The sequence below is a fragment of the Siphateles boraxobius genome, unplaced genomic scaffold (assembly GCF_051911475.1).
Source record: "Siphateles boraxobius isolate OS27281-9 unplaced genomic scaffold, OSU_SipBor_1 5, whole genome shotgun sequence".
Lineage (NCBI taxonomy): Eukaryota > Metazoa > Chordata > Actinopteri > Cypriniformes > Leuciscidae > Siphateles > Siphateles boraxobius.
The window spans coordinates 19,455,732-19,482,077 of record NW_027509141.1 but is presented as its reverse complement, the minus strand read 5'-3'; the positions used below and the strand labels follow the sequence as shown (position 1 = coordinate 19,482,077).

At 36.6% G+C, this 26,346-nt stretch overlaps 1 protein-coding gene across 1 annotated transcript in view; it reads left to right on the top strand.

Moving 5' to 3' along the window:
- Positions 1–26,346, top strand: part of suclg2 (succinate-CoA ligase GDP-forming subunit beta) — a 139,491-nt gene that overhangs the window by 109,426 nt on the left and 3,719 nt on the right. Inside the window, exon 10 of the mRNA XM_077203105.1 lies at positions 21,402–21,522. Coding sequence (XP_077059220.1) covers positions 21,402–21,522 — 121 coding nt within the window. The remainder of the gene's footprint in view (positions 1–21,401; positions 21,523–26,346) is intronic.

Sequence of the window (26,346 nt, the reverse complement as noted above, 5' to 3'; positions counted from 1 at the left end):
GTGTTCATAAAATCAGGGATGCATAAAGCTAGAATAAAACTGTTATTTTATTTAAGAGCAGATGCTCTGTTCTTTCTTTTGATATATTGCATGTTCAGATATTCATACAACAAAATATTCTGCGGGCCATTAATTTTCTGTGAAAATGATCAAGTGGTGGTGGCTGGCAATTTTATTTATTTTTTAAACACTGGCGAGGAAATAGTTTACATTGTTGCTGATTGCAATTTCTCCCATTTGTTTTTTAGCACGAGATATTTGTCCTTATTCGGTCTCTGCCGAAGACTACATCTTTGTGTACCTCTATTTTTTATATTCTAGCTGTCTCGTTAACCTGGCCCTAGTTACACGAGCACTGGGTGCCACCTGTGTCCTCCGTGCTGGACTTTAATGGCTGCTGGACAGGGAATTGGGCTCAGTGTGAAGACTTCAGTGACTCATGAATCGAGTACCTCAGCTCATCTGAGCCTGAGCTTGCGGATTTGATCCCTTTAATACCTGAGCAAATCTGCAATGGCTAATTGATGGGCTTCTGAGCCATGCAGATTGAGGCTTCAGTCTGAAGGTCTTACATGTCTGTCAAGGGGCATATGGTCCTGCCATAGAGAGACTCTTACCCATTTTAGTACATCTCTTTCTCCCTCTCTTTCCACATTTATTTGAAATGAACAAATGAAAACTGTTATGTATGTCTACAAGAACAGCCTAATCTCTCATGGTAAACATTGCATTTTTTTATTGGTACACCGCCAAAATGTTGAATGCAATAAGTACTGTATGAATTACATAAGGTTGTCATTGAGGCTGCAAAAAAAGGACCTTTTAATTTTTTGTTATATGATGCGACCCTTTTAAAATAGTAGCATATTGCAAAATCAATGATATTCATAGTTAACCGAAGTCTCAGAATCAAGGCTCAGGGATCATTTAAGTTTCAATGAATTCTCTGCAATATCAGTTGGTTCGGAGAAATGTCAGAAGGGAGATGTTTCCTTTTGCGATTTAACATGACATCATTCGAGCAACTAATAGGTGTCCACATCTCCTGTTTTTTTGTTGTTGTTGTTTTTAAAAATTTGATGTTGATTGGATCCACATGTTGCGGCTGTGATATTTATGTTGGGCGGCCTTGAGAATTCTTAGAAAGAGAATAAGGGAATAACAATAAAGAAAAGGGTAGGAAGGAAAGAGAGAGGGGTGAGTGAAAGAGAGAAAATTCTATCATTTTTTAAATTACTCATTTAGTTTGGGTGGAGAGGCAGCAGAAACCAGTCATTGCATTTCAATAAGTGCAGTGATACAGTGATTCACACAGATGAATAACAAATTAGTGGTCTTAAAAGGCCCTATTTTTAGAGTGGGCTCTGCTGAGGGCCAAAGCGCCGTATCAATATAGCTTTCCATCTATCTGGATTAAAACGCTCTGGGGTTATTTCATCCTGGCCAAATTGCCTTGCACGCTAAACAGTGGCAGAAAAGTGAATTATCCAGTCCCTGTACACAATTTTTTTTTTCTTTGCTTTATCATCACGGCTATAAATACAGCATGCACACAAGTGTGAGACTTAATATATGAAAAAGTGTATTAATGCCCTTTAATGTTAATTTATATAATCTCGAATTATAATATGGGAATGACTGATTTACATTTGGACAAATTCAGCCATTTTGTTTTCTTTTGTTACTAAATTTCTTTTAAAACGGGAAATCTTTTTAAACGCAAACATTTTGTGTTGCAATGCCAAATACAGTATGTTAATAATTATTCATTATTTTTTTCAGTATTTATGTGTTAATGTTGTACTGGAATAATTTTCATATTAAATATTTTTTATGAAAACGTTTACAATTATGATGTCAAATATGTTAATAATTATTAATTTCTTTAGTATTTTTTTTTCTTTTTTGTTTATGCTGCACTGGAAAAGTTTTCAGCAATATTTTTTTTTCTATTTTTTAAGGTTCCATTGGTTAACTGCATTAGTTAACATGATTTACTTATATATTTTTTAAGGTCAAAAGTTGTGTAAACATTATACTGTAAAACGTGATCAGTTGACTTAACTTGTGAGTAAACCTGTCGTGTTGTAAATAAACTTCATGCGTAATTGAAAAAAATAAGTTATGTGGAATTCACATGAAGTTATTCAGTTAAGTCCAAAGATCGCTTTTTACAGTGTAAATTTCACATGTATGGGAATTATTATTAACTAACATTATCAAAGGTTAATAAATGCTGTTAAAATATATTTCTCATTGTTAATGTAAATAATGTTGACACAAATAAAACCTTATTGTAAAACATTACTTAAAAAGCCAGTAGGATTCAGCTGGTTATGTGGTCAAGTATATGTCGACTCCCATTAGTCCCATTAGAAACGTTCCTCAAACGAGCAGTTGATTTCTTTGTGGGAACTTTATGAGGGAAAGATTACTGAGTGCACCTTGTAAATATATGGTCAATATGACAATAGATGAGAATAACTATTTAGACTTAATAAATACAAAGAATCTTAAGCTATTTACAACTTTACAAACTCATTTCATACATTTTTAATGGAACATAACTGATCATCGCTCCTTGTCCGGCAATATCTTCCGCTGCCAGCTAATGTTTAATAGGCTTGCATTTACGGCTGTTGTTAAAGGCCTATTCTGCTGCCATTAGCAAGTGTCGTTTTTACAAAGGCTAAGACGTGTCTCTAAACTGTAACTAAAAGAGGACGATTTGCCTTGCAAAAAACACACAGATGCCCTTTAGATGCCTCATTGGCTTCTAAGGTTCGGAGCAATCGGAATCTGAATCATTTGGATAATTGACCTTCTGCACGAATACATTAGAATAAATTAATTTTGATTGGCCACGGAGCGTCACGAACAAAGTAGGAGGGTCGGCCTTTTATATGCAGTGTTGGTTTGTTGCGACGAGTCTCAGAGGTGATTATGCATGCCATTCTGTGTGTATTATGCATTTTCTCAATTTAATAAAGTAATTCTAGCTCGCAGCAAAGCGCAGTGCCGCAGTTTACTTGTGGCAGGACTCCATGATTGAAGTAGATGTTGGGAATGTCTTGTGCCGAAATGCATTGCTATAAATTCTTCTACCCCAGGCCTGTCATGGGAAAAACTGTAAAGCTTGAGTACAGCTAGCGGATCTCAAGGCCAGCACTGGAGAGTGTGTGTGCGAGGGTTAGATCTGTCTGCATTGAATTTGGTTGTCTGAAAATTCTGCTTTGTATTGAGGAGGTGAAGATTTTATTTGGTGTAGTGGATGATACATTTCACTTCAGGAAGGTATAGCTGAGTCAAATGCAACAGCCTGTGTGTAGTCATGTCAATATCAAACAACATTTGGAAATAACTTTTCTTGATTTCCAAATGTATTGTATATGTATTTCAGGAATGTAAAAAGCATACCTTTCATACCAGCGTTTGCAGTCAATTACAGGAATGGTTTGGGATGGCTGACTTGTCAACTTATTGATTAGTTAGTGGTAGTTAGTTTGTAGAACTTCAATATTTGTATATTTTGTATTTTACATAACTTCTCTATTCCACTCCTGAAATTCTGGTTGCACTAGTTAAGTTGGTTAAAACTAGGGTTGGGAACCTTCTTCCAAAGATTAGTTAAAGAATTCACAGTATATGTTTTTTATTAGTATTATAAATAATAAATAAATTATTAAATAAATTAATATGTCTGTTCAGCAAGGATGCATTATATTGATCTTTTTTTAACTTTTTATTCATCAAATAATCCTGAAATAATAAAAAAAAGACATTATGGTTTCCACAAAAATATAGTAGCAGCACAACTGTTTTCAACATTCATAATAATAATTATTATGTCTTGACCAATTCAGCCTATTAAAATGATTTCTAAAGGATCACGTGACACTGAAGTAATGGCTGCTGAAAATTCAGCTTTGCCATCACAGGGAAAAAAAAAAATATATATATATATATTAAAATTCAGAAAAGTTATTTTAGAGTTTTATTGTATTTTTGATTAAATAACTGCAGCCTTGGTGAACATAAGAGACTTCTTTCAAAAACATTAAGAGTATTACCAGCTTTTGAATGGTGGTTAAAAAAATACCACATTTTCTGTTAGTATTGTTGTTTAATATATTAATTAAGGCCAGTTATGGGATTGCATGTAAGCCTTCTTTTAAAAGATTTATGAAAAGTCATTAAACAGCTTTAATTTATATTCTAGTATCAATGGAATTGTCCTTGTGTAACCATTAAGGAACCGGAAACTGTTCAATTCTTTACAATTTGGATATCTAGGTAAATGTCAGTCAAAAAGGAAAGTAATGTCAGTATCAAGAAGGTACTTTAGGTCCTGTCTTCATCTCCATATGGTAAAATATCTGTCTTGTATAGTTGTACCATGTATCTCTAGTGTGCATTAAGCCATCCACAAAAAAACTAAAGTATAATACCCTCAACAAGTTATGATATTAAATAAATTACAGTGAGTCTGTCAGATAGCATAGCTGTTCTGTTTCAGTTAAATTCAAGTCAACTCATATTTAGCAGGATTTCCACTCCGAAGTGCTTCTCTGCTCTCCTGTATTCGGCGTGTAGTGACGGGCCTGTGAGTGTTGCATGTGTTCCTGTGCTCTTGTGCATGTGTGATGCATCTGCTGTCTGTTGAACATCTCTGTTCCCCTGTCTCAATGCTCTCTGATCGACACACATTAACCCCTCTGAGGGTGTTATGGGATATTTATGTCTGTCTGTCACTGACGACACGTCTCTCTCCGGGATGAATAATGTTCCTGCCGCTGTCTGCTGATGTCAGCCGCTCAACACTGCAGCATTGTGTGTGTGTGTGTGTGTGTGTGTGTGTGTGTGTGTGTGTGTGTGTGTGTGTGTGTGTGTGTGTGTGTGTGTGTGTGTGTGTGTGTGTGTGTGTGTGTGTGTGTGTGCGCGGATGTGCATGTGCGTGGTGTGTGCATGCGCAGGTTTCATGAGAGGAAATTAAATCTGCCGTCTTGACTGACGTGTCCGATTTCCTATCATGCTTGCTTAATTGCTCTCATTTTTTATCCTGTTTTTCATTTTATCATTTCTGCATATTCTTATGTAGAGTATTTAAGTGTCAAAATTCGCCCTGGATTATTACAATCTATGGCAAAATGATTGTTTGGAAATGTTAACTGATATTTCCTACTGACATACTTCAGCAAAACATATAAATTTAACCATTGTTTGAGGGGTGAAAATACTGAGGTATCTAAGACTTTTGCACAGTAGTGTACTTCAAGCAAAAACGAAGATCGAACTAATGTGACATCATTTCGAACAAAATCAGGCTGAAATGACGTATGTTAGATACGTTTTGGGAGTTTAAAACAGTTTGCCTAAGCAAGAAACTTCTGGAAAAGTTTGCTCCGGCTGGTAAACACCTTTGTGCTACCATTGGTCCGTGGCGATTACGTAATGGGCGTAATGGGAGGCTCCGCCTTCTTTCACGTTGAACTCTCTGAAATCTCTGATTCATTTCTCCTGTTCAGTCCGTCGAGGTAAGACGTCCGTGAGTGAAAGCATGAACACACTGTAGGAGCTGCTTTAAAGTAGAAATTAAGTTGTACTTCTGATTAAACGAGACACTGACACTGTTTTTCATGTTTAATACAGTAAAGCTGATTGATTTTTAGCAATCTATTGTATGAAGTGCTATAAAAATAAACCTGCCGTGAATTGCAGAGCTCGTGCAAATATATGTACGTTGCTATGATCAGATGCTTTTCTTATGCTTTATTTAAATGCTTGTTGTTTACTTAATTTTGTTGTGTGTTCATTTTGTTATTGAGAGGAAAGCACGCAGCACATGTTTGCATATTCATCTAAACGTCGCTCTCAGCAGTGTGGGCGGCGTAAGATTTTTCGCTAACAGTATATTGCTGGTCACGTATTTCGAACTTCATTTTACCCCTAAGCGAAGTTCAAAAAACAACTTCACCATGAGTATATTGAGGCCTGTAGTGTGTCTTCTTTTTTTAAGCAGTTTTCCATTTCTCCATTTCCCTCTTTATATCTGCAGCACAATGTCTTCCGAGACCTTTGAGACCTTCAGATTTCTCTCTTAAATGAGCCTGCATCCAACATCAGGTTTTAAATTGAGCTGTGATGAGCATTCGCGTGCATCTTTTTTCTTTTTTTCTTTTTATAGGCGGTCTGATTAGAAAATTCTGGAAGAAACATAAAAGGACTTAAAAACATAGAGGAAATCACAAATGCATAGAGATGGCAGTATGTTTTATAGCCTCTTTAATCCAGGTGTCAGAAGCCATGGTGTCCTAACCAGGCATGGCATGACAGGTTCTCCAGTCTTCTTTCTGTGCACACTGAAAGCATCAGGATATATTTGAGCAGAATCTTGGACCAATAAGATTTCAAAACCAGAGTACAAGTATTGACGATAACCGTGATGTTCAAAACATGAAATATCAATATTGTGCTAATATTGTGGAGAGTCTCTACTCACACTCCCAAAAAAAAGTAAGCTTGCCAGTTTTTGGGATTTAGAGAAAATGACTCTAATAGACACCACAGTCTACAGGACTTGCCGATCAACAGTTTTGTTAGTCGGGAAAAATTCCATAACTTGTTAACTGCTGACGCCTTTCTGTGTTTTGTTATATTTATATCGCTTAAGGCTTTTAGTCCAAAAGTGTGCTCATTTGAATAAAAACGTATCTTTAGAGATGAATATTTTTGTTGCATTTTCTTTTATCCAAAATAGGGCAATTTGAGCATTATGGAAAACATTATGGAGCATTAACTGAACTCTCACATGTACTTTGTTTAATTCATACTCGACACTAGAGGGAGCTCCACAGACACCACTACAAATGGCTGTAGCTCTAAAAAGCTCTAAAGCAGCTCTTTGCAGTTGAAATGTACACATACTGTACACTGAATTCTGAAAAGTTTTGTTCTGTAATGTTTTCGTGTGTGCTTTGGTGTGCGTAAATGTATGAATTATATGGACTCCTTATATCATTTGGATATTAGGTGTTCTTTTGGAGTCTCCAAGTGTCCCTTTTTTGAATAGACACGTACATTTACTTTGAAAAAAACTCTCAGAAATGATAGCTGCTTATAGCTAATGATGACAAAATAAATGCGTTTAACAAGAAATGATGTATGCTCAATTTCACGATAAGTATGCAATTAATATTAAAAATGTTAAATCATATCAACAGGTGAAGGCAACTTGTCAAACAAATTTAAATGACAGGTTTGAGGAAATACAGTCAATTGATCTTCCAGTCAAAATGGTTCAAATTTCCATGATCCAACTTTTTACCAACAGCTGAAACTTTTTACTGACATCGTCTGAAGAGTTTACGCATGTTTGTTTGTAACTTTTTATGAGTGTTCACGTCCTCATAAAACTCATAAAACATATTCTCAGTATTGACAGTATTGAGTCCTGTTTGATGAGAGAGAATTGAATTGTATTGAAAGCATGGTCTAGCTCATCTCTGATATGCTTCAACCTGAAACGGTAGTAGTCACGGTTCACAACCCCACCACTAAGGCACAAGAGATGCAGACCTTGAAGCGGACACAGCCGACGCAAGGTTTCAATTCACCAGGACACACTGCAAACCCCCCTCTCCCAGTCAATGTCTACAAATCCATTTCTGCTTTGATTGGTTTCTTTTCTTTCTCGGAAAGATGGAGAGAGCAGGCATGTGTCTGACTGCAACTTCACGTGGTACTGGAGATAAAAGACGTTAGCAATCTAGGGTAGCCGCCGTTGATTTGCTGGATCTTTGAGAGAAAATGGCACGTGTTTCGAGAGAGCGGTTCTGTGGCGTCTCTATAGAGAAGAGAGATTATTGGAATAAGGGAGATTGAGGGACTTTCGGGGAAACGTAGGGCCCTATGAAATCCATAACATTTTACTTTCCTTGAATTCCATGGTTTCTGTTTTAATGGTTTCAGTACATTTAATTATAAAAAAGCATGACTAATGAATTGAATTCATAAAAAATTTAAATTTTTTATTAAACTTTTACAAAAATATGGGTTTTTACAAAAAAAAAATGTTTTTACAGAAATTCTGCATTTGTTTTAGTTTTTGTGGATTTCAAAATCAGTGGTATTGAAAACAAAGCATAAAATATTGGCAATTTAATCATCTTTTAACATTTAAAAATGTTACTGAAAATTTTGTTCCTTTTATTTTTGGCTAACAAAGTGATGCACAACAGAGGTTTACAGTTAAAAAAACCATGGTGAATTTTTTTTTTAATATTCCTTAAAAAAACAAGTTTTAATACTTTATTTTTATTAATACTTTGAGATCTGCATTCTACTGCACAATGGTAATATTTTTCTGTCACAGTTTCTTCAAGTTAAACAAAACGTTTATTTTGATGGATTTTGGACCTTTCAGTCCATTTTTTTGTTTGTTTGAATATGATATGACAATAGTTTGTCAAGTGAAATGCTTGTGAAGTGAACTCTCAGAGGAGCTCTGGAGATGAAGTTCATGTGGATTGTCCTCGTATGAAACGTCAGATCCTGAAACCATGACCATCACTATTGCTTCAGTATGTTCAGTATTCAACTAAGCCACTCATTCACTGAGACCTATAGGAATAGCTGTCTTTTTGCAATTTAATATTAAATTTGAATAAATGAACAGCCCTACATTTCATATATACATCCACAAGTTTTCAAATTTCATGCCATTCTGTATATTTCATTTGCTGTATATTTGAATGACTTGAATGACTCAATTCCATTATTTCGCCCTCATTTTCTGCATCACCTTTGGAAATCAAAAGAGCCCTAATAAAGTGTGCCACCATCATGAAGCTGTGTTTTTGGAGAAAGGTGGACATTCCCAAAATTCAAACATTTCTCCTTTTTTATGCATCCGTACATCCTGAAACTTATGTTGACCAAGAAGCATTCGATACGTTCAGCTCCAGCCACAAGCCGGAAGAAATATCATGTCAAAAGCTGTCAATCAAGAAAAGTCCACCGGCAGTTCTCAAGTGTCTCCTAACACGAAGTGATACTCGGAATGGCGGTGTCAAGATTTGTCTGTGTTTTGCGAGCTGATTTTTTGACATAATGCTTCATCTCCTTCACTCTGGGTGAAGAGAGAAGCTGTCATGCTTCAGCAGGCTGGATAATTATTTCTCTCTTATCCCCTGTGCCAAGCCCAATCTGAGCCCTCAATAACAGCCTGGGACCAAACCACGTCTTTCTATCCTCCCATCCCTTTTTTCCTTTCTCTTTGCTCCAGAGGAACGACAGAACCACTGGCAATGGATTAGCAGAAGGGGGAAAATAGCCTCTAGATTCGATAAGATTGTGCCAAAAGAAGAGAGCCAAAAGACGGAGATATCAAAAAGGAAAAAAAAAGCATATTAACTTTCTTATCGACGGCACTGGCTTTTCTGTCACTAAGCTTACACTTCGCCAAAATATTTGAATATTATTGTCATATCTGTATGACTATGCCAAGTTGACTGATATGAGGAGATATGAATCCAAAGCTGTTCAAATGGCACATGTTAAAGCATTTTGTCCATCGGAAGTGTTTCCCAGCTCTGATAACATGCTCTTTTTCCTAAAAAGTGTTAGGAGTCTTCTGTATTCATGCTCAGACTGATAATACATAATGCTAAGGAAGCGATCTGCATGATATCCATCTATTACGGTCTACACACCTGCAGAAACACCATTATTTTGGTGCTCTAATGTGCTTAAACAAACAATTTGCCCTCCGCTCCTTTTTTCAGATTGATGACGGCTGTCAGCCGCCCCTCTTTATTTGCAAATGTTGGGTTTTAACCCTTGACCTCTGGCGTATTGAAGCATTCCACATCAAAAATGAGACTAAGGTGAGACAGCATTCAAAAGCTAGCGCGCGAAGCCTGCATCGCACAGATAAACTAGAACAATAGTGCTAATAGGGTACGGAGAGACGAACGTTTTCACTCCTTTAGCAAATCTGTTATACCTTAACAAAAGACAGATGCACTTGGGCGGATTGATTAGCGCTGGTCAACAGGGGTAGACACTCTTTTCTCTGGGAGCACAGCTGCCAATGTGCGGTAGGAAGATAATGCCAGCGTTGCCCGACCGCACCACAGGCGTCCTGGCGCTCATAGTGGCACAACGGTATTTCTAATGGGCGGCGTGTTAGTCGGAATTTTTGTTTCATCTTGCTTTTGGGATTATTGTTCCAAGGCTATAAAACACATCACAGAGTATGTTGGATGAATCTAATGACTGACCAGTTGGTGCTGGTGAGTGTACAAGCTATTGACAAACCTGCTGCCAACGCCAGAGATGTCTCGTGTCACAGAGAACGTTCCCTGAAGCAAAAGATACTCCAAAGCAAATAAAGATGAAAAGGCCTAGTCAAAAGTATGCTGCTTACTTAAAAGGGAAAACAGTCGAAGACAATGTACCGATGCATTTGCTCACAGCTAGACCGACTCACGGATAATGCATGGCAAACAAACAGCAACTTTGAGAGTAGCTGAGATGGTATACTTTGCTTAAGAGAGCTTGATACTGTTTGAGCCACCTTTCTGCTTTTGATGCAGAAAAACCTTCTAAATGCAGATTGTTTTGCTCAAACATATTACTCTCTCTCTCTCTCTCTCTCTCTCTCTCTCTCTCTCTCTCTCTCTCTCTCTCTCTCTCTCTCTCTCTCTCTATGGAAGAGTTATAGACGCTTGTATCCACAATGGGATATAAAAAAAAGGTAAATCAGACTTTTTTTTTTATCTCATAGTTCTGACTTTTTTTCTCGCAATTGTGGTTTTTACTTGTACTGCAATTCTGACTTTATTTCTTCACAATCAGAATTGTGAGATATAAACAAAGAAATGCAAGATGTCAGGGAAAATGTCAGAGATGTGTATTTCTCAAAATTGTGAGATATAAACTGCAAGAAAAAAGCATTTACTAATTTGATTTTTTTTGTTCATGGCTGAAACAAGCATATATCTATCTGTCTGTCTGTCTGTCTGTCTGTCTATCTCTGTCTCTCTCTCTCTCTGTCTGTCTGTCTGTCATCTCTCTCTCTCTCTCTCTCTCTCTCTCTCTCTGTCTGTCATCTATCTATCTATCTATCTATCATCTATCTATCTATCTATCTATCTATCTATCTATCTATATCATTTAGGAGTACAGATGACATAATGATGTCTTCAAAGCTCTACTCTAAAGATTCTGAAGCTTCATGTTTAGCATATTCCCTAAAAGTTATTTTCTAGATCAATACACTGTATTCTGTGTTCTGACTCTTAGCGTCATTACCTGTAATACATTCAGCCGTCTTTTTCATCTCACTGTCATAAGAAAAGTCTGCTTTTATTTAAGCTGAGTTGTGTGTGCTCCACTTTAACATTAATTCAGTATGCTTGAAATTTGCTTCAGAATGTGCAAGCCTGGAGGTGTAGTCCGACATTCCAACGGTGAAACGAAACAAGTTTGTTTTTAAAAAAAAAGAGAAAACAAGATCCTGCACCTCTGACAGTTTCTATCGCGTTTGTTCTTTTTCATTCTAAATCCCACTGGCAGTTTGAGCGAAGTGCACTATATTTTTACGAAGCAGCATTTACTCATATACGAGAAAGCATAAATCATGCCTCCTGTATCATTAATAAACATAGATGTCAATAGGAAACGCATGACTGGAAGATATATGACTGTGCAAAATAAAGGCCAAATTGAAAAATATGCTGCTTCTGTAGATGCTATTGTTTGGAGAAGGAGACTCTGTGCTGTTGCTGTTGCTCCTGGATCTGTGCTGCCCTCTAGTGCCAGTGTGAGGACTGTAGAGAGAACCAGTCAGTGAAAACCTAAAGCTCCTGGGAACAGCACAGAGCTTATGATGCACCAGATGTCACTCAAATATGACAGGAAATGACATCACAAATCAGTTTTTTTTTTTATCTTAATCTTCTTTGCTTGTATTTGAATTATGTATTTTATCATTTTTAAATATTTGTATATTCATATATATATATATATTTCATACAGTATATGTTCAAAAATCTTAACATTTTATCCTCACCTTAATTTTTAATTACTATTATCTACCTGTATCTCAGTCTTAATATGACAGAAAATACATCACACATCTGATTTTTTTTTCATCTTATTTTTGTTTGCTTGTAGATTTATCACATAATTTATACTTTTTTATGTATTGTAATTCATATTTTGTATTCACCTTACATTATATTTACTGTGTTTGTGTGTATATATATATATATATACACACACACACACACACACACAGTACTGGTCAAAAGTTTGTGAAACATAACTATTTTGTAATGTTTTTCAAAGAAGTCTCTCATGCCTGCATTTATTAGATCAAAAGTACAGAAAACATTTGTAATATTGTGAAATATTATCTAAAATAATGTAAAATGTTTTTTTTTTATAATTTAATATACTTTAAAATGTAATTTATTCCTGTGATGCAAAGCTGAATGTTCAGCATCATTACTCCAGTCTTCAGTTTCACATGATCATTTCAGAAATCATTCTAATATGCTGATTTATTATCAATATTGGAAACCGTTGAGCTGCTTCATTTTTTTGTATAACCTATGATACTTTTTCAGTACTTTATGAATACAAAGTTAAAAAGAACAGCATTTATTTAAAATAGAAATCTTTTGTAACATTTACATTACTTTTGTTTATTTATATCAACAAGCTTCACAGTCCTCCTGGGCCAAAATTTCATTCAGTAACATTAAGCAGTTTTGATTTATATGCTGTTCAATGTTGATGGTCACGTTATTTTACATATATGCATATGATTACATATGCTATTGCTTGTTTCTGCTTCTTTGCATGTGTTTTGATCAGGAGATTCTTCAGTAACCTTTCAGAAGTTGTGTAATAGCGCCACCTACCGAATAACAGTGAAAACACAAAAAGATTTAAATTTCCGTCAGTGGCGGGGAAAGAGTTAATAGGTGTAATATAGCCTATTCCACGCTAAAGCGCACACATAAAGCTTGCCGCAAAGCACCAGCAAAAGTAATAATTTTGAATGTGTCGGGAAAAAATTGCAAGAAGATATTTTAATTATTTATTATAAACTACTGTTTTCTGAGTCAGTTTCAGCTGCAAAGATGAATTTGTCGATGCTGACTCGCCATATCTGTAACCGTATTTACCACTAACCGACTAATACAATTTTGTTCGACTAAGCCTCTTCTAGTCAACTAACGTTTAGTCGACTATTAGGGGACCGCCCTAGTCTGTATACATGTTATGCTTTTTCCTCTCCATATCCATTAATGTGTAATCTCCAGTAGTTCAGATGGGGATTGATGGGGAATGCGCAACAGATGTAGACATTCTGCAGTCATGGTAAATGCCTGGCAGTCCCAGCATCAGCAGCTGGACATTACAGACACTTTCTCTCTCTGTCTCCAGGAGTCTGTCAGATCCACTAACAGACCCTACACTCATCTGCTGTGTGAGTGGGAATCTGCTGTTTCAGGGTCACATGCTGTCTCTGGCACTGCGCGCCCCTTTATTGTGTCAGCAACACCCAAGCCAGATGTATTTTCTTTTCCTTTTGTTTTTGCGTGAATTTATTTATATCACAAGTTGACAATGAAACACTAGCTGTATGCGATATCTCAGGATGTAAAGATGTGGATGTGCCATATGGCTGCTCAGGTGGGCTTGCACCTGTCAGTCTCGGCCTTTATCTATTTCTGTCTCTGTCAGACCTCTCCTCTCTGTCAGACTTTGAGTTGATCATTGATTATTTATTTTTTTTATGTAAAAATCATATTTGGATTTTCTTTTTCTCTATATGTGTGGCTGGGTCTCGGTCTGCTCCCTAGTTCAGTTGTAAGTGCAGGGAATCATCCTTTCTGAGGGCTGTCAAAATTGTTGCATTTCCTGTATCCACTGCAAAATCTATTTAATTATCGAAAATGTTGTGATAGAAGTCTATTTGTGTTTTGTTTATGTATAATATATGAATTGGAGTTAAATATTAAAATATAATATTTAAATATTAAAATGTATGATGTTTAAAAAAAATATTGGTTATTTTACTTTTTTACAAGTTAACTTTTTTCTAAAATTTACATTTTACTGACAGTTTGTGCTTAATGCATAATAAACAGTTCATAATGTTAACAATTGAATATAATAACAAGGTTTTCAATGTATATATTTTTATTATTATTTTTATTATCATCAGTAATGATAGTTATCATAATTATAATAACTACATTTTACTCTACATGTAGAAAAAACTATTTCATTTTTTATGCATTATTATTTTTTTATAATTTTACAGATTTTTTTTTTTCGGTCTGAAAAATCAGGATAAACATTTCATAATGGCATTGTTTTTTTTTACATGTTACTGTTATCGTCATTATTATTATTATTATAAATAATATTAATAATAATACATTCCATTACCACTTGTAATGCAAGATAAACACATAGTTCACAATGGCATAATTGCTTTTTGATTTTATTTATCAAATTATTATTATACTGAAAAAAATTGTCTAACAATCGAGGGTAAACAGTTCATAATGGCATTGTTTTTACATGTTTATTATTATTATTATTACATTCCATGACCATTTGTAATGTAGGATCAACACAGTTCGTTATGACCTTTTTTTATCCATTATTATTATTAGTAGTATTATTCTTGTCATTATTATTATTATATGATTATATTTATAATTTCGCAATTTCTGCTTAAAATGCAGGATGAACACAGTTAATTATGTCACAGTGCTTTTAAAATAACTACAGTGACATTGCATAATGCTGTTATAGTGTGAAAGTACAAGTTATATGTGATGTGTGACCTTAGATGATTGAGTTCAGTGACAAAGGGCCTACCCACTTAGAGTTGTGGCCCACCCAATCAGATGTTGGCAGTTTTCCAAACAGATGTATACAATTATCTTATTAACATCAATAATAAGAATAAACTTCTTATCACACTTAAGTTTACATAGTTAATAGTTTGTTAAAAGATTAAATGCAAGTTTCGTAGTTTTCCCTCTCCCTATAGGCGCATACCATACGCTTGTCAAAATAAAAAGGTGAATATGATTCGTCAGTTGCTGTTAGTGCCGCCTATTACGCGATGATAGTACGATTCGTGTGTTTGTAGATTGGAATTTGAAAATGGTGACGCAAATAACAATCAGTAAATTTTTAAGAAGCCTAAATTGGATGTTTCAAGTGTACTACCTGAAGAAACCAGGTCTACCAATGAATCTGGGCCGTCTACAAATGAAGCTAGACCCCCTGCAGCTGAATCTGCATCTCCTGCTAATGAGATTGACACGTCGGCAATAATTAAAGACGGGGAATCTAATGAACCAACAGTGTCAACTTCCAATGTCTCTGGAACCCCACCACAGGACCTGTCTGACCTGGACGAGCCCCCCGTCAGAGCCGATCAGCGCTATACGCAAGTTACGTAGGGCCCCCCAAGGCCCCGCCTCCCCCTCGTGTCAAAGTGCGTCAATCAAAGTTTACAACATCGATAAGAAAATAAACCGGGACTATCCTTCTGGTCACAAAAAGAGAGAGAAAAAAAAACTATGAGAGTGAATTGGGGGAAAAGCAATCTGGCAGACTTGTGTTCTCTCCTCTCTAAGTTTGATGTCAGCAAAGAACAGTAAAGTTAAGCTGATGTGCATCTCTCTCTGGTCTGTCTGTCTGTCTGTCTGTCTGTCTGTCTGTCTGTCTGTGTGATCCAGCTGGGCAGTGCATCTTTTGGTCTTTCTGTGTCTTGCTTGACTTTTTGCCTCACAAAAAAAAGTGAGAGTGAAATACAACCATTGATTATGTTGATAAGCGACAAAGTGCAACGGTGTTTGTTTATAAACTGCATGTCGGAAAAGATAACTGCGTCGCGCGTTAACATGCGTTCAAATGCGCGTGCATGAAATGAAACGCGCACTTTCCAGCAAAACATCTGTGGGGACCAGTACAATATGGGCGTGATGACACTCCTGATGGCACTCATACTTTTAATTTAAAACAAGACAATGATTATCTAGTCTCCAAGTTAGTTTAGTTACAACTCTGCAATAAAGCAAGATGGAAAGCAATGTATTGACATTGACTATGATTTATAGACTATATTGCATTTAACTGTTGATTGGCTGGACATACTGGTCAACATGATATGGCAAGCCATTTTAGCTTTTATTCATTCACAGGAAATTAAATTTGTAAATTAAACTTTTCTAGTAACAATGTCTATTTCTAATTACTATTACTATTTCTAACTATTGTCTAATTCTAACAATTACATTTTCGTTAGGACTAGTTAAAAGGAGGGAGGATTGTAGTGGGAGCACTGGGGTGTCAGGTGTGACTGTGTGGCAATGGCAAATGGTTTACATGGCTCATGGGTCAGGTTGGGAGGCTCATGGGTCAGGTACCCTTAACATTATTTTGCTTAGGGCCCCAGGAAGGTCAGGATTGGCTCTGCCCCCCGTGCAACCTAAATTGCAACGATTTCCTTTCACAGTAATATCGGGAAAACCGCAATATTTTTCTTCTCGACGGTATGAGAGATTCGGCTGGTTGGAATACAGTACATCCATTGATGCGGTTTTCTGTAAGCCCTGCAGGCACTTTCTTGAGCAAAATGCAGCAAAATTGACGGAAGATGGATTTAAAGATTGGAAACACCTGAGCCAAGCCTATTTGAAGCATCAGGACAGCAAAGGACACCTGCATTCACAAGCTAAACTGGCCGGTTACAGACAAAGTCAACAGCTCGATGACAGATGTACAGTGCTTGATCAGCTAAACAGAGACAAAGTAAACACATCTTTTGTGGAGAGAAATCGGGAACACATTAAAGTTGTGCTTGATATTGTACTTTTTTGTACCAAGCAAGCTATCCCATTGCGTGGTCACAAAGAAAGTGAGGAAGCATTAAACAGGGAATTGTTCAGTTTGCTTTCAAACTATGATCAGGAAATTAAAAAGCGCCTTGACCAGCTGGCTAAAAATGCCACGATGACGAGCTCAGATATTCAGAATGATTTACTTGAGTCTGCCGTTGTATGCGACTCCGAACACATATTATGCGATTATGGCAATTTAATAAATATATATATATATATATATATATATATATATATATATATATATATATATATATATATATATATATATATATATATAAATATATATATATAATTTTTTTTTTTTTTTAATGACCAATCGTTTCGCTAGATAAGACTCTCCTCCTCAGCTGCGATCGTGCACAGCCGTTTCAAGCACTTCAAAGATCTTTGAAACTGCATTGATTTGGACTTCCAAAAGCTAGTTACCATCGACGTGCATTATTTGAAGAAAAATCCAGAAATGTTTTCCTAAAACTTATTTTCTCTTCCACTGAGGACAGAAAGACATGGATATCTTGGATGGCATTGGGGTGAGTAAATTATAAGGAAATTTTCATTTTGAGTTGAACTAATCCTTTCACCTGGACCCTGAATTGTGCGTGGGATTTTGTTTTGACAGCACCTCTGTGATGTCAGGTGCAAAAGGCGGAGTGCAGGTCATCCTTAAATGTACTTTTCCTCATGGTGTTTATGTACATTGTTGTTCACATCGCCTCAATCTTGTTCTCAGCAGTGTTGCAAAAGCATCTAGACACGTGAATACGTTCATTGAAACACTGAATTCTGTTCATGGCTTCATGACTGGAAGCAGCCGTCATGCACTATTTATGGAAATTCAAAAGGAGTTGAATCCAGAGCGGGAGTGCTTGGAGTTAGAACGGTCCGTGGACATGAGATGGGGCTCTGATTCGGGCTCAGTCACCGAAATCTTGACACTACTCGATGTAATCCTAAAAACATTTCCCGAGTTTTCCGAAACAAGCCATGGTCTAACTAAACTAGAAGCTGACTCTCTTTTGCAACAGATGCAAACAAAGAAGTTCTTGTTTCTTCAAGTAAGATTTGGAAAAAAAATTGAGATGAGCGATTTTGCAACAAAAGGTTTACAATCACCAGCTGTATCGGTCACAAACTGCATTCATTTAATTGAGGGACTGAAATCAAATTTAAAAGTCTTCAGGGACAACACAAAGAACGATTGCTTGAAAGATTTGAAAGTGCCGAAATTAACACAAGACCTGATGGAAAAACAAGACATACACAAATGGGACAACACTGCCTCGCGAGAAAGGAAACTTCCTGCTAAACTGTCTGCCTCCGTCACAAGCAACATTAAAAGTGATTAAGATCCGAGGCATCTGTGGAATGAGGTGTTGGATCGACAAATCATGGAGCTGAACAGCCGTTTCCATGACGACACCTATGGCTTCATGCGTGTTTACCTTGTGCGAGCACTTTTGGAGACATTGACTCACGCAACCGGAAGCAGATGCTGGACAGGGCTTCACATCATTCATGGACGTATTGGATAACAGTCCTAAGGACATCTTTCCAAATGTTAACAAAATGATATGAGCACTGATTACTCTGCCAATAACATCATGCAGTGTTAAAAAACTGTTCTCCACTACAAACCGCAAAAAAACATGTCTACGGTCCTCAATGCTTACTGGACGCTTAAAAAATGTATCTCTTCTCTCCTTTGAACGTGAACTGACAGCACACTTGATTGCGATGAGATCATCTCCGTTTTTAATCAAAAACCCGTCGTCTCAGACTAATAATGTAGGAGCTGGAGTGGAGGACATGTAAAGGAAGGTAGATGTAAATGTATGTAAATAAAAAAATGTTCTCAATATTTTTAGTAAAGAAAATCTAACAATAATTCATATAGGCTAATATGTATAGGCCTACTTGACAGAAAATATGACTGTTATTGTGTTTGTTACAGTGTGTATGTGCTAGTTCTGTAGCGGCGCGTCGATGATGTCTACGCCATATTTTTGCGTCGACACTTCTTTATTTATTTATTTTTTGCACCGTTTCCGGCGGTACAGCTCGCCACCACACGTGGGAGACTGAAACATTGCAGAATGGAGGACGAAGACAACTAGAAGTGAATGTGCTTTCCATTAAATGATTCACACACAAGCGTGCCGCACAAGCCCTGAAAAGTGAAGCCAAATCGCCTCGATCGCCCCCCGGTGACTGGTCCTAGTATAGCTCATAAACCCGCCTCCCCGTGTTATTCAATAGGACGTGAGACCAACTAAACAATTAAATTACACTTTACATATCTTTTTTCCAAAGATAGTTTCTGTCATTTACTGTAGTTTTCATCACGCTGATGTAATTTCAAGTATTTGTTTTTAAAGTAAGTTTGTTTTTAGTTAGTTATTTGATGCTATACAAACGGCGCTGTGGCGTACATGATTGACAGCTGTGATTGACAGGTTCTCTGAGCAAAGTAGTCACTGAAGCAACAACGGACTTTTTTTCGGGATCTTTGGAGGACTGAGGAGATTGGAGCTTTAAATTTAATATCTAAATTTCTATAATTAACTATTTCACACCGACATAATGGTTTGTTCTGCAGCAGAGGCGCGTGCTTGCGCTTGATTCAGCGAGAGTGAGGGCGGGACCAGAGCGGGACGTTGAATTTCGTGGCTTTACTTCCTGCTCACTACTGCGCATGTCTCATCCCGAAATCGCAACTGCGCAGACTCAAGTCCCAAGATGTCAGTGCCATATCGGGACGACGGCGGCTTCACTTCTCGCCAATGGAAGAGAACGAAGGGGCGTCGTCCATCTTTTTTTACAGTCTATGATCACACACAGTAAACAAACCCTTAACAAAAAACGAAAAAAAAGTTGCAATTTAGACGCACAAACTGGATGCCGGTGCACAACTAACTCCGCCTACGTTTCCCTCGTAAGCTGATATTAGTATTTAAACATTCTCTATGATAAAAAATGTTTGTAAAAAATATTTTAATAATACGTTTTTGGCGGTTATAGAGTTCTAATGACGGTGTTCAAATACATAACGTTAACATTAGACTAACGTTAGCCAGCTTATAGTATCATGATTCAGTACACTAGTTAGTATTTATTTGAGATACATAGTTTTTTTATTAATCGAGCAGCAGAAAAATTTGTCGTTAGATTAGTCGACTAATCGATAAAATAATCACCCAACTAATCGTTTAGTTAATAATCGTTTACCCCAGCCCTAATATGTGCATCTAGTGAGTATATATGTTGTTATTCGCTATTATATTAAATGTTGTTATTTGCTGTTATGGAACGGTATGCTGTGTTGTCGTATGCTACACTGCCCACCCTGTTTTATGAATGCCCACCCACTTTATCATTTCTGGCCTCCCCCTGATTGAGTTATTAGCATCCCAATGTTCAGAAGACATTGCTATTGCCTAAATTCTTATTCCGAATATACGGTATATGCAATTAGACGGTAAGGTGGGTAACAGCATTTTTCGATAAAATCTGCCAATATCTCTCTAATCCTCAGACATGTAAACACCATTACCACCGAATGGAGCCAACAGTCACTCCCACCGATTAGCACAGATTGAGTAAACATGCCAAATTAATCTGATCTGTTGACATGCTAATTTGACAGAAATTAATTGACATTGAGTTATTTAAATTCTTCCCATGTAAGAGTAACACAATCATGAGCTGTTCTATGACTGTGTGTGTGTGTGTGTGTGTGTGTGTGGTGTGTGGTGTGTGGTGTGTGGTGTGTGGTGTGTGGTGTGTGGTGTGTGGTGTGTGTGTGTGTGTGTGTGTGTGTGTGTGTGTGTGTGTGTGTGTGTGTGTGTGTGTAGTTTAATATCCCTTTGATTGCTACTATACATTTATGTAAATTATATGCCAGATTGTGTTGAAGTATAATCTGCTTATTTTCTTTTGAGGAATTATGATCATTATATAGCATTGTTAGCACAGCTGATACCGCGCTAGGCTCAAATATCCAGCTTCTCTTTAGGTGGGCTGCTCATTTCAGGACTGAAGCACCCCAAATCTCTTTTCCAACCCCATGAAGGTTTTAGCACACTGGTGTTAATAGCCGATTTGGCAGCTGTTCTTTATTCATTTGAGCTTTGGGTTTTCTACAGTCATGCAAAGCCTGGAAATATTGGAAATGGTATATCATTTTATAAATAATAGAAATCACCATGAATTTTCCAGGATCTTTCAGTATGAGCTTATGAACTTTCCTAGTTGTCCTAAACTCAAAAATGTTGAACTGCATTGAAATTGATTGATTAAAAAAAAAAAAATGAAAATCATTATCCAGTAATCATATGTGAGCACCCTGAAGGTTCTGCTTTCTTGCCTTTTTATCTTCTTAAATGTAGCATTTGCCAAGACAGACTATGTTTGGCTATCTCAATAAAGCATCTTTTTCACTTCTATTCCCACATTCAGGTAGAGGCCATCTTGGTAAACATTTTCGGAGGGATTGTTAACTGTGCCATCATTGCTAACGGCATCACCAAGGCCTGCCGAGAACTGGAGCTCAAGGTTCCCCTGGTGGTCAGACTCGAAGGTGGGTGTGGCCAAACAATGTTTGCCATTTTTGGAATCAAAGGTTCCAAATTACCTTTTAATTTTTCAAATGTGCTCAGTAAAACCCTATAACAAAAGCCATGTCTGTCAAGTGAAGAGTTTGTTGGTGTTGGTTAGCAAGCGCGTCAGAACACAGCAGTTGTTGGTGGCTGTGAGAGGAGCAGAGGGGCCAGGCGTTGATTGCGGGACCTTTCACCTGTGTATGCTAATGCTACTTGCTCGTGTGACACCGGGTCCGGCCTGATCCCATCTGGCCATTAGGATAATTGGCAGAAAACAGCTGAGTCGTTTTGCCCAGAGAGAGTCATATACTCCACTCCATTAGTTTTCTGCCCCTCGTTTGTCCATGCTGTAGCCTGTCCTTCTGAGGAACGCTTAAATATAGGACAAGAGCAGCATGAAGATATTTATCAAAATTAAATACGCATTATATTTAATTTTCTGATAATATTTGCACTTGCAATGCACATGTGGCACAAACCTGATGGCAATTTGAACACAGTTTAAATGGTTAAAGAAACTGTTCACCCATTCTGTCATAATTTACTCATGTCATTTCAAACATGTATGACTTTCTTTCTGAAGGTGCAGGCACATTTACCGTCGTTTGGCGAATTTTTGCAGGGCAAAATCCAGTCATTTCAGGCGCTCTGGAATTCCGTGGGAGGGCGAATGATTTCTCCACACAGATTTCTCAACAGGTTCAAGTTGGTCACGTGATTTCAACACCTCACCTCACAACTGCAACCACTTCCGTGTCCGGGTTTGAGCACACTTCTCGTATATGAAAAGTATTTGTATTCAAGACGGGCGTAAGAATTGTAGGAAAAGCCTGATTTGTACTGAAAACTATACATTATTTAAGCGTATTCTCTTTGACAGGTTGTTGATATAGAAACTGTTCAAGTGTCAAATAAGTTTCATTCATAATGTTACTTCTTTAATCTGATAGCCTATACAATTTCATATGGTATTGTTCCTAATAACCGGTAGTATAACAAGCCTATAAGAAAGCTTAATTGTTAGTATAACAATGTAGATATCTAACACTTTGACATGGCATAAAAGAGAATGGAAAAATTGTGTAGGCTTTCAAAATACAGTACTCACTCACCTCGCTCATCTTCCGAGTGCACATTTCTCTGGACCCGCCATGAGCATCAGAGAAAACTAACGCATGCGGATTTTGTTTTCTGCTACAGATAAACACTTTTCAAAATAATATATTAATTTCAAGATGTAACATTGAAATTGTAGGCAATTTTCGGAGCGGCTAGCAATAGCAAGTTAGCTTTGAAAGCACCCAATCCCACCCTCCCTTCAGATCGTCTCCAAAGCCCTGCCTCCTTCAAAACACATGAACGCACACGGCAGAGTAACGGCATTAAACTACCTTGTGTCTCAAAGCACATAGCATTACAATAATAATGAACGTAAACAACTTACAGAGCACTGACTTGTATCACCTCACTGCTGCGGAATCATTTCGCATTGATAGTGTTGCCATTGAAATGCTTAAATTCAGATCATGAACTGCTCCGAGTGTAACGTCACGGGTTTCGATCTCTTCCAAATTGCAGTAGTTATGGTGTGAAAGCAGCATAAGCTCGTTGTTTTGGTTCTGGAAGAACTGTAAAACAGGGTTCCTGTCTCGGTTGCGGTGCTCTGTGACTGACGTCTGTCTAACTCTGCATAGCATGAAACGCTCTGATGACGTGCGATGTCTGCGCGAGCAGGTGCGCGGAGGTATAGAAAAACGTACATTGACAGGCAGGTAGGACATCGTATCATTGCATTCGGACCCAATGCAATGATTGGACGGACATTTTATGGTCCTACCCCTTCCACAGAAGATATATATACAAATAAATAAATTTAGACCACTCAGGGATTGCTATCAGGATGTGAAGTCTTTCAACCAGCATATCAAAATCAAAAAATGTTTCCTAAACAAATCGCCTACCCGGCCTTTACCATGAAGGTAATTTAAATGTATCCTTGTGAAAAATAAATAAATAAATATATTTAAAAAAAAAATATATATATATATATATATATATATATATATATATATATATATATATATATACATAAAGCAAAACATTAAATGTGCAAAAAAAAAAAAAAAAAAAATATATATTTATATATAAACGACTAGTATTTCCAAGTTGACTAGCAGCAGTATCGTTTAATCAACTAGTCCTCTAGTCTCCCACATCCCTAAAAAAAAAAAAAAAAATATATATATATATATATATATATATATATATATATATATATATATATATATATATATATATATATATATTGTGAGTGAACTACCCCTTTAAATTAAATGGCTAAAAGCCTTCTTATCATACACAGTGCAAAAGTAATTACTGACACACAATTTTCACGAAGCATTTTCCATCCAAATGAAAATGCCTTAAAGCAATACTGGCTCACATTCGCCTGCCGTCTCTGGAAAAGTGAATTAGCCACAGTGGCCTGAAAGCCCTTAGTAATGGGTGTAAGAGGCAGCATGCTGCTTACAGATCGATCCTCTATTCTGTCTCTCTGTCTGTGTCTGATCATGTCTGACAGATCGCTATAAGATGGTTCCCAGCTTGGAGTTTAGTTTGTATTAGCTGTCTATTGATTCAGGACCATCTCTAACCTTAGCCTCACCATAAGTCCCACCTTTCCAGGAAAGACTAAAGTTATACATTAAAGTGTGCGTGAAACTCTCTTCTTTCCAGCTTTTCTACAATCAGTTCCTTCATATAGACAGATAAGGCTGTCAATGACACATAATGAACATCCTGTTATGGATATATGATTTTGTTCTTCAACATGTTCAATCTGTGGTACTCATTAGTACTCAGTTCAAGCCAACAGTACAACCTAGATGCCCTCAATGTTCACTCAAATGCATTGGGCAGAATTCGAATTTAAAAATCAAAATATTTTGATTAATATCAATATTCCTTCTCTTCTCTTTTTATAAGCAACTGAACTGTTCCGTCTGGTTTTGTTATTGTTATGCTGAATCTGATGTGAGTCAAAAACAGACCTCTCTTTAAGCTTTAAGGGCAAGCAGAATATTGTTGATTATAATAATTGTGTTGATCACCTCAGTTTGCATGTATTGGCATTGCATATATTATATATTCAGATTCTGCACTGTCAGTGTAAACGAATGGGCTATGTATGTCATATACTGTAGATGCATAAAGGATTATTGTATATCAGATATTATATAAAACGTTTATATTTTGATTGTTTTTCAATAGTGTAAATTGCTGGTTTGCACCAAAAATATCATACAATTACTGCTGAGAGAAGTATGTATGTAAAAGCATGATTTTTGCATGAAAATCTCCTAAAATATGATGAGGCAAATCATATCAGTTTGGAATAATGGTAATGGCACTACTGTTCGAAAGTTTGGTACGATTTTTTATGTTTTTGAAAGATGCTCACTACGGCTGCATATATTGGATAAAAAAAAACTGTAATATTGTGAAATGTTATTACAGTTTAAAATAACTGTTTTCTATTTGGATATATTTTAAAATGTCATTTATTGTGATGTCAAAGCTGAATTTTCAGCCACATTACTCCAGTCTTCAGTGTCACATGATCCTTCAGAAATCATTCTAATATTCTGATTTGCTGCTCTAGAAACATTTCTTATTACCAATGCTGACAAAAAGTTTTCAGTAAGGCTAATAAAGTCCCTTTGAAAAGTCGGCATACTTGTTCATAATCAGTTCCATGATGAGTATGTACGTTTAAAGATTAGTCATTCTAATGTAAGCTTTGTTCAGAGGCATAGGTCATTCCATATTGATTCATTCTGTTTGGTTTTGGTGTTAAGTTGGTCTCTAGCAGCACCTAGTGGCAGTAAATGAGTACAAAGCTGTGTGCATGTCAGCTCTTAAAAGCTTATACTGTACAGTGTACGTGTGTGAGAGATATTTACACATTCACAACTTATTCTATGTATACTGACGCTTAAAAAGAAAACGTACAACGCACAAGGCCATCAAAGTGCTGCAGATCAGAGCAGTCTGAGCATTAAACTCTTCAGTGTGTGTGTGTGTGAGTATTTTTCATGGCTTTTGTTTAAGTTTGCTCTCGTTGCCCTTAGACGACTCAGCATTGTGGAGCAGTGTCAGTCGGCGGATATTCTATCCTCTCAGCACACGGCCCTGCTCGCCCTCGTCCTCTGCTAATGAAATTATACAATTGATTGTTTTGTGCTGCCAAATGTTGGAGACGTGTTAGAAATGAGTTATTGTGCGAGCGGACAAAAGCGCTGAAATATCAGTAGTTAAGTGGTGCTGGTAATTGAATTCCTCATGAAACTGCTATTGATTAGAACATCCTCTCTCCTGAGAGGGCGAGTATTATCATAATTACACTGCAGGACAACAACAACACACTCACACAGAGAGACGTGTACGTGGAGAGATACTAATACGTGGTCATAGAGATTCATTAGATACGTGTGTGTGTGTGTGTGTATATATATATATAAATATATATATATATATATATATATATATATATATATATATATATACACTGTGTGTGTATATATATACACACACAAATATCTAATGAATCTCTATGACCATGTATATATATACTGTATGTATATATATATATATATATATATATATATACTGTATGTATATATGCTGTATGTATATATATATATATATATATATATATATATATATATATATATATATATATATATATATATATATATATATATATACTGAAACATTAAAAGACATTTTCGTACATGTAGACT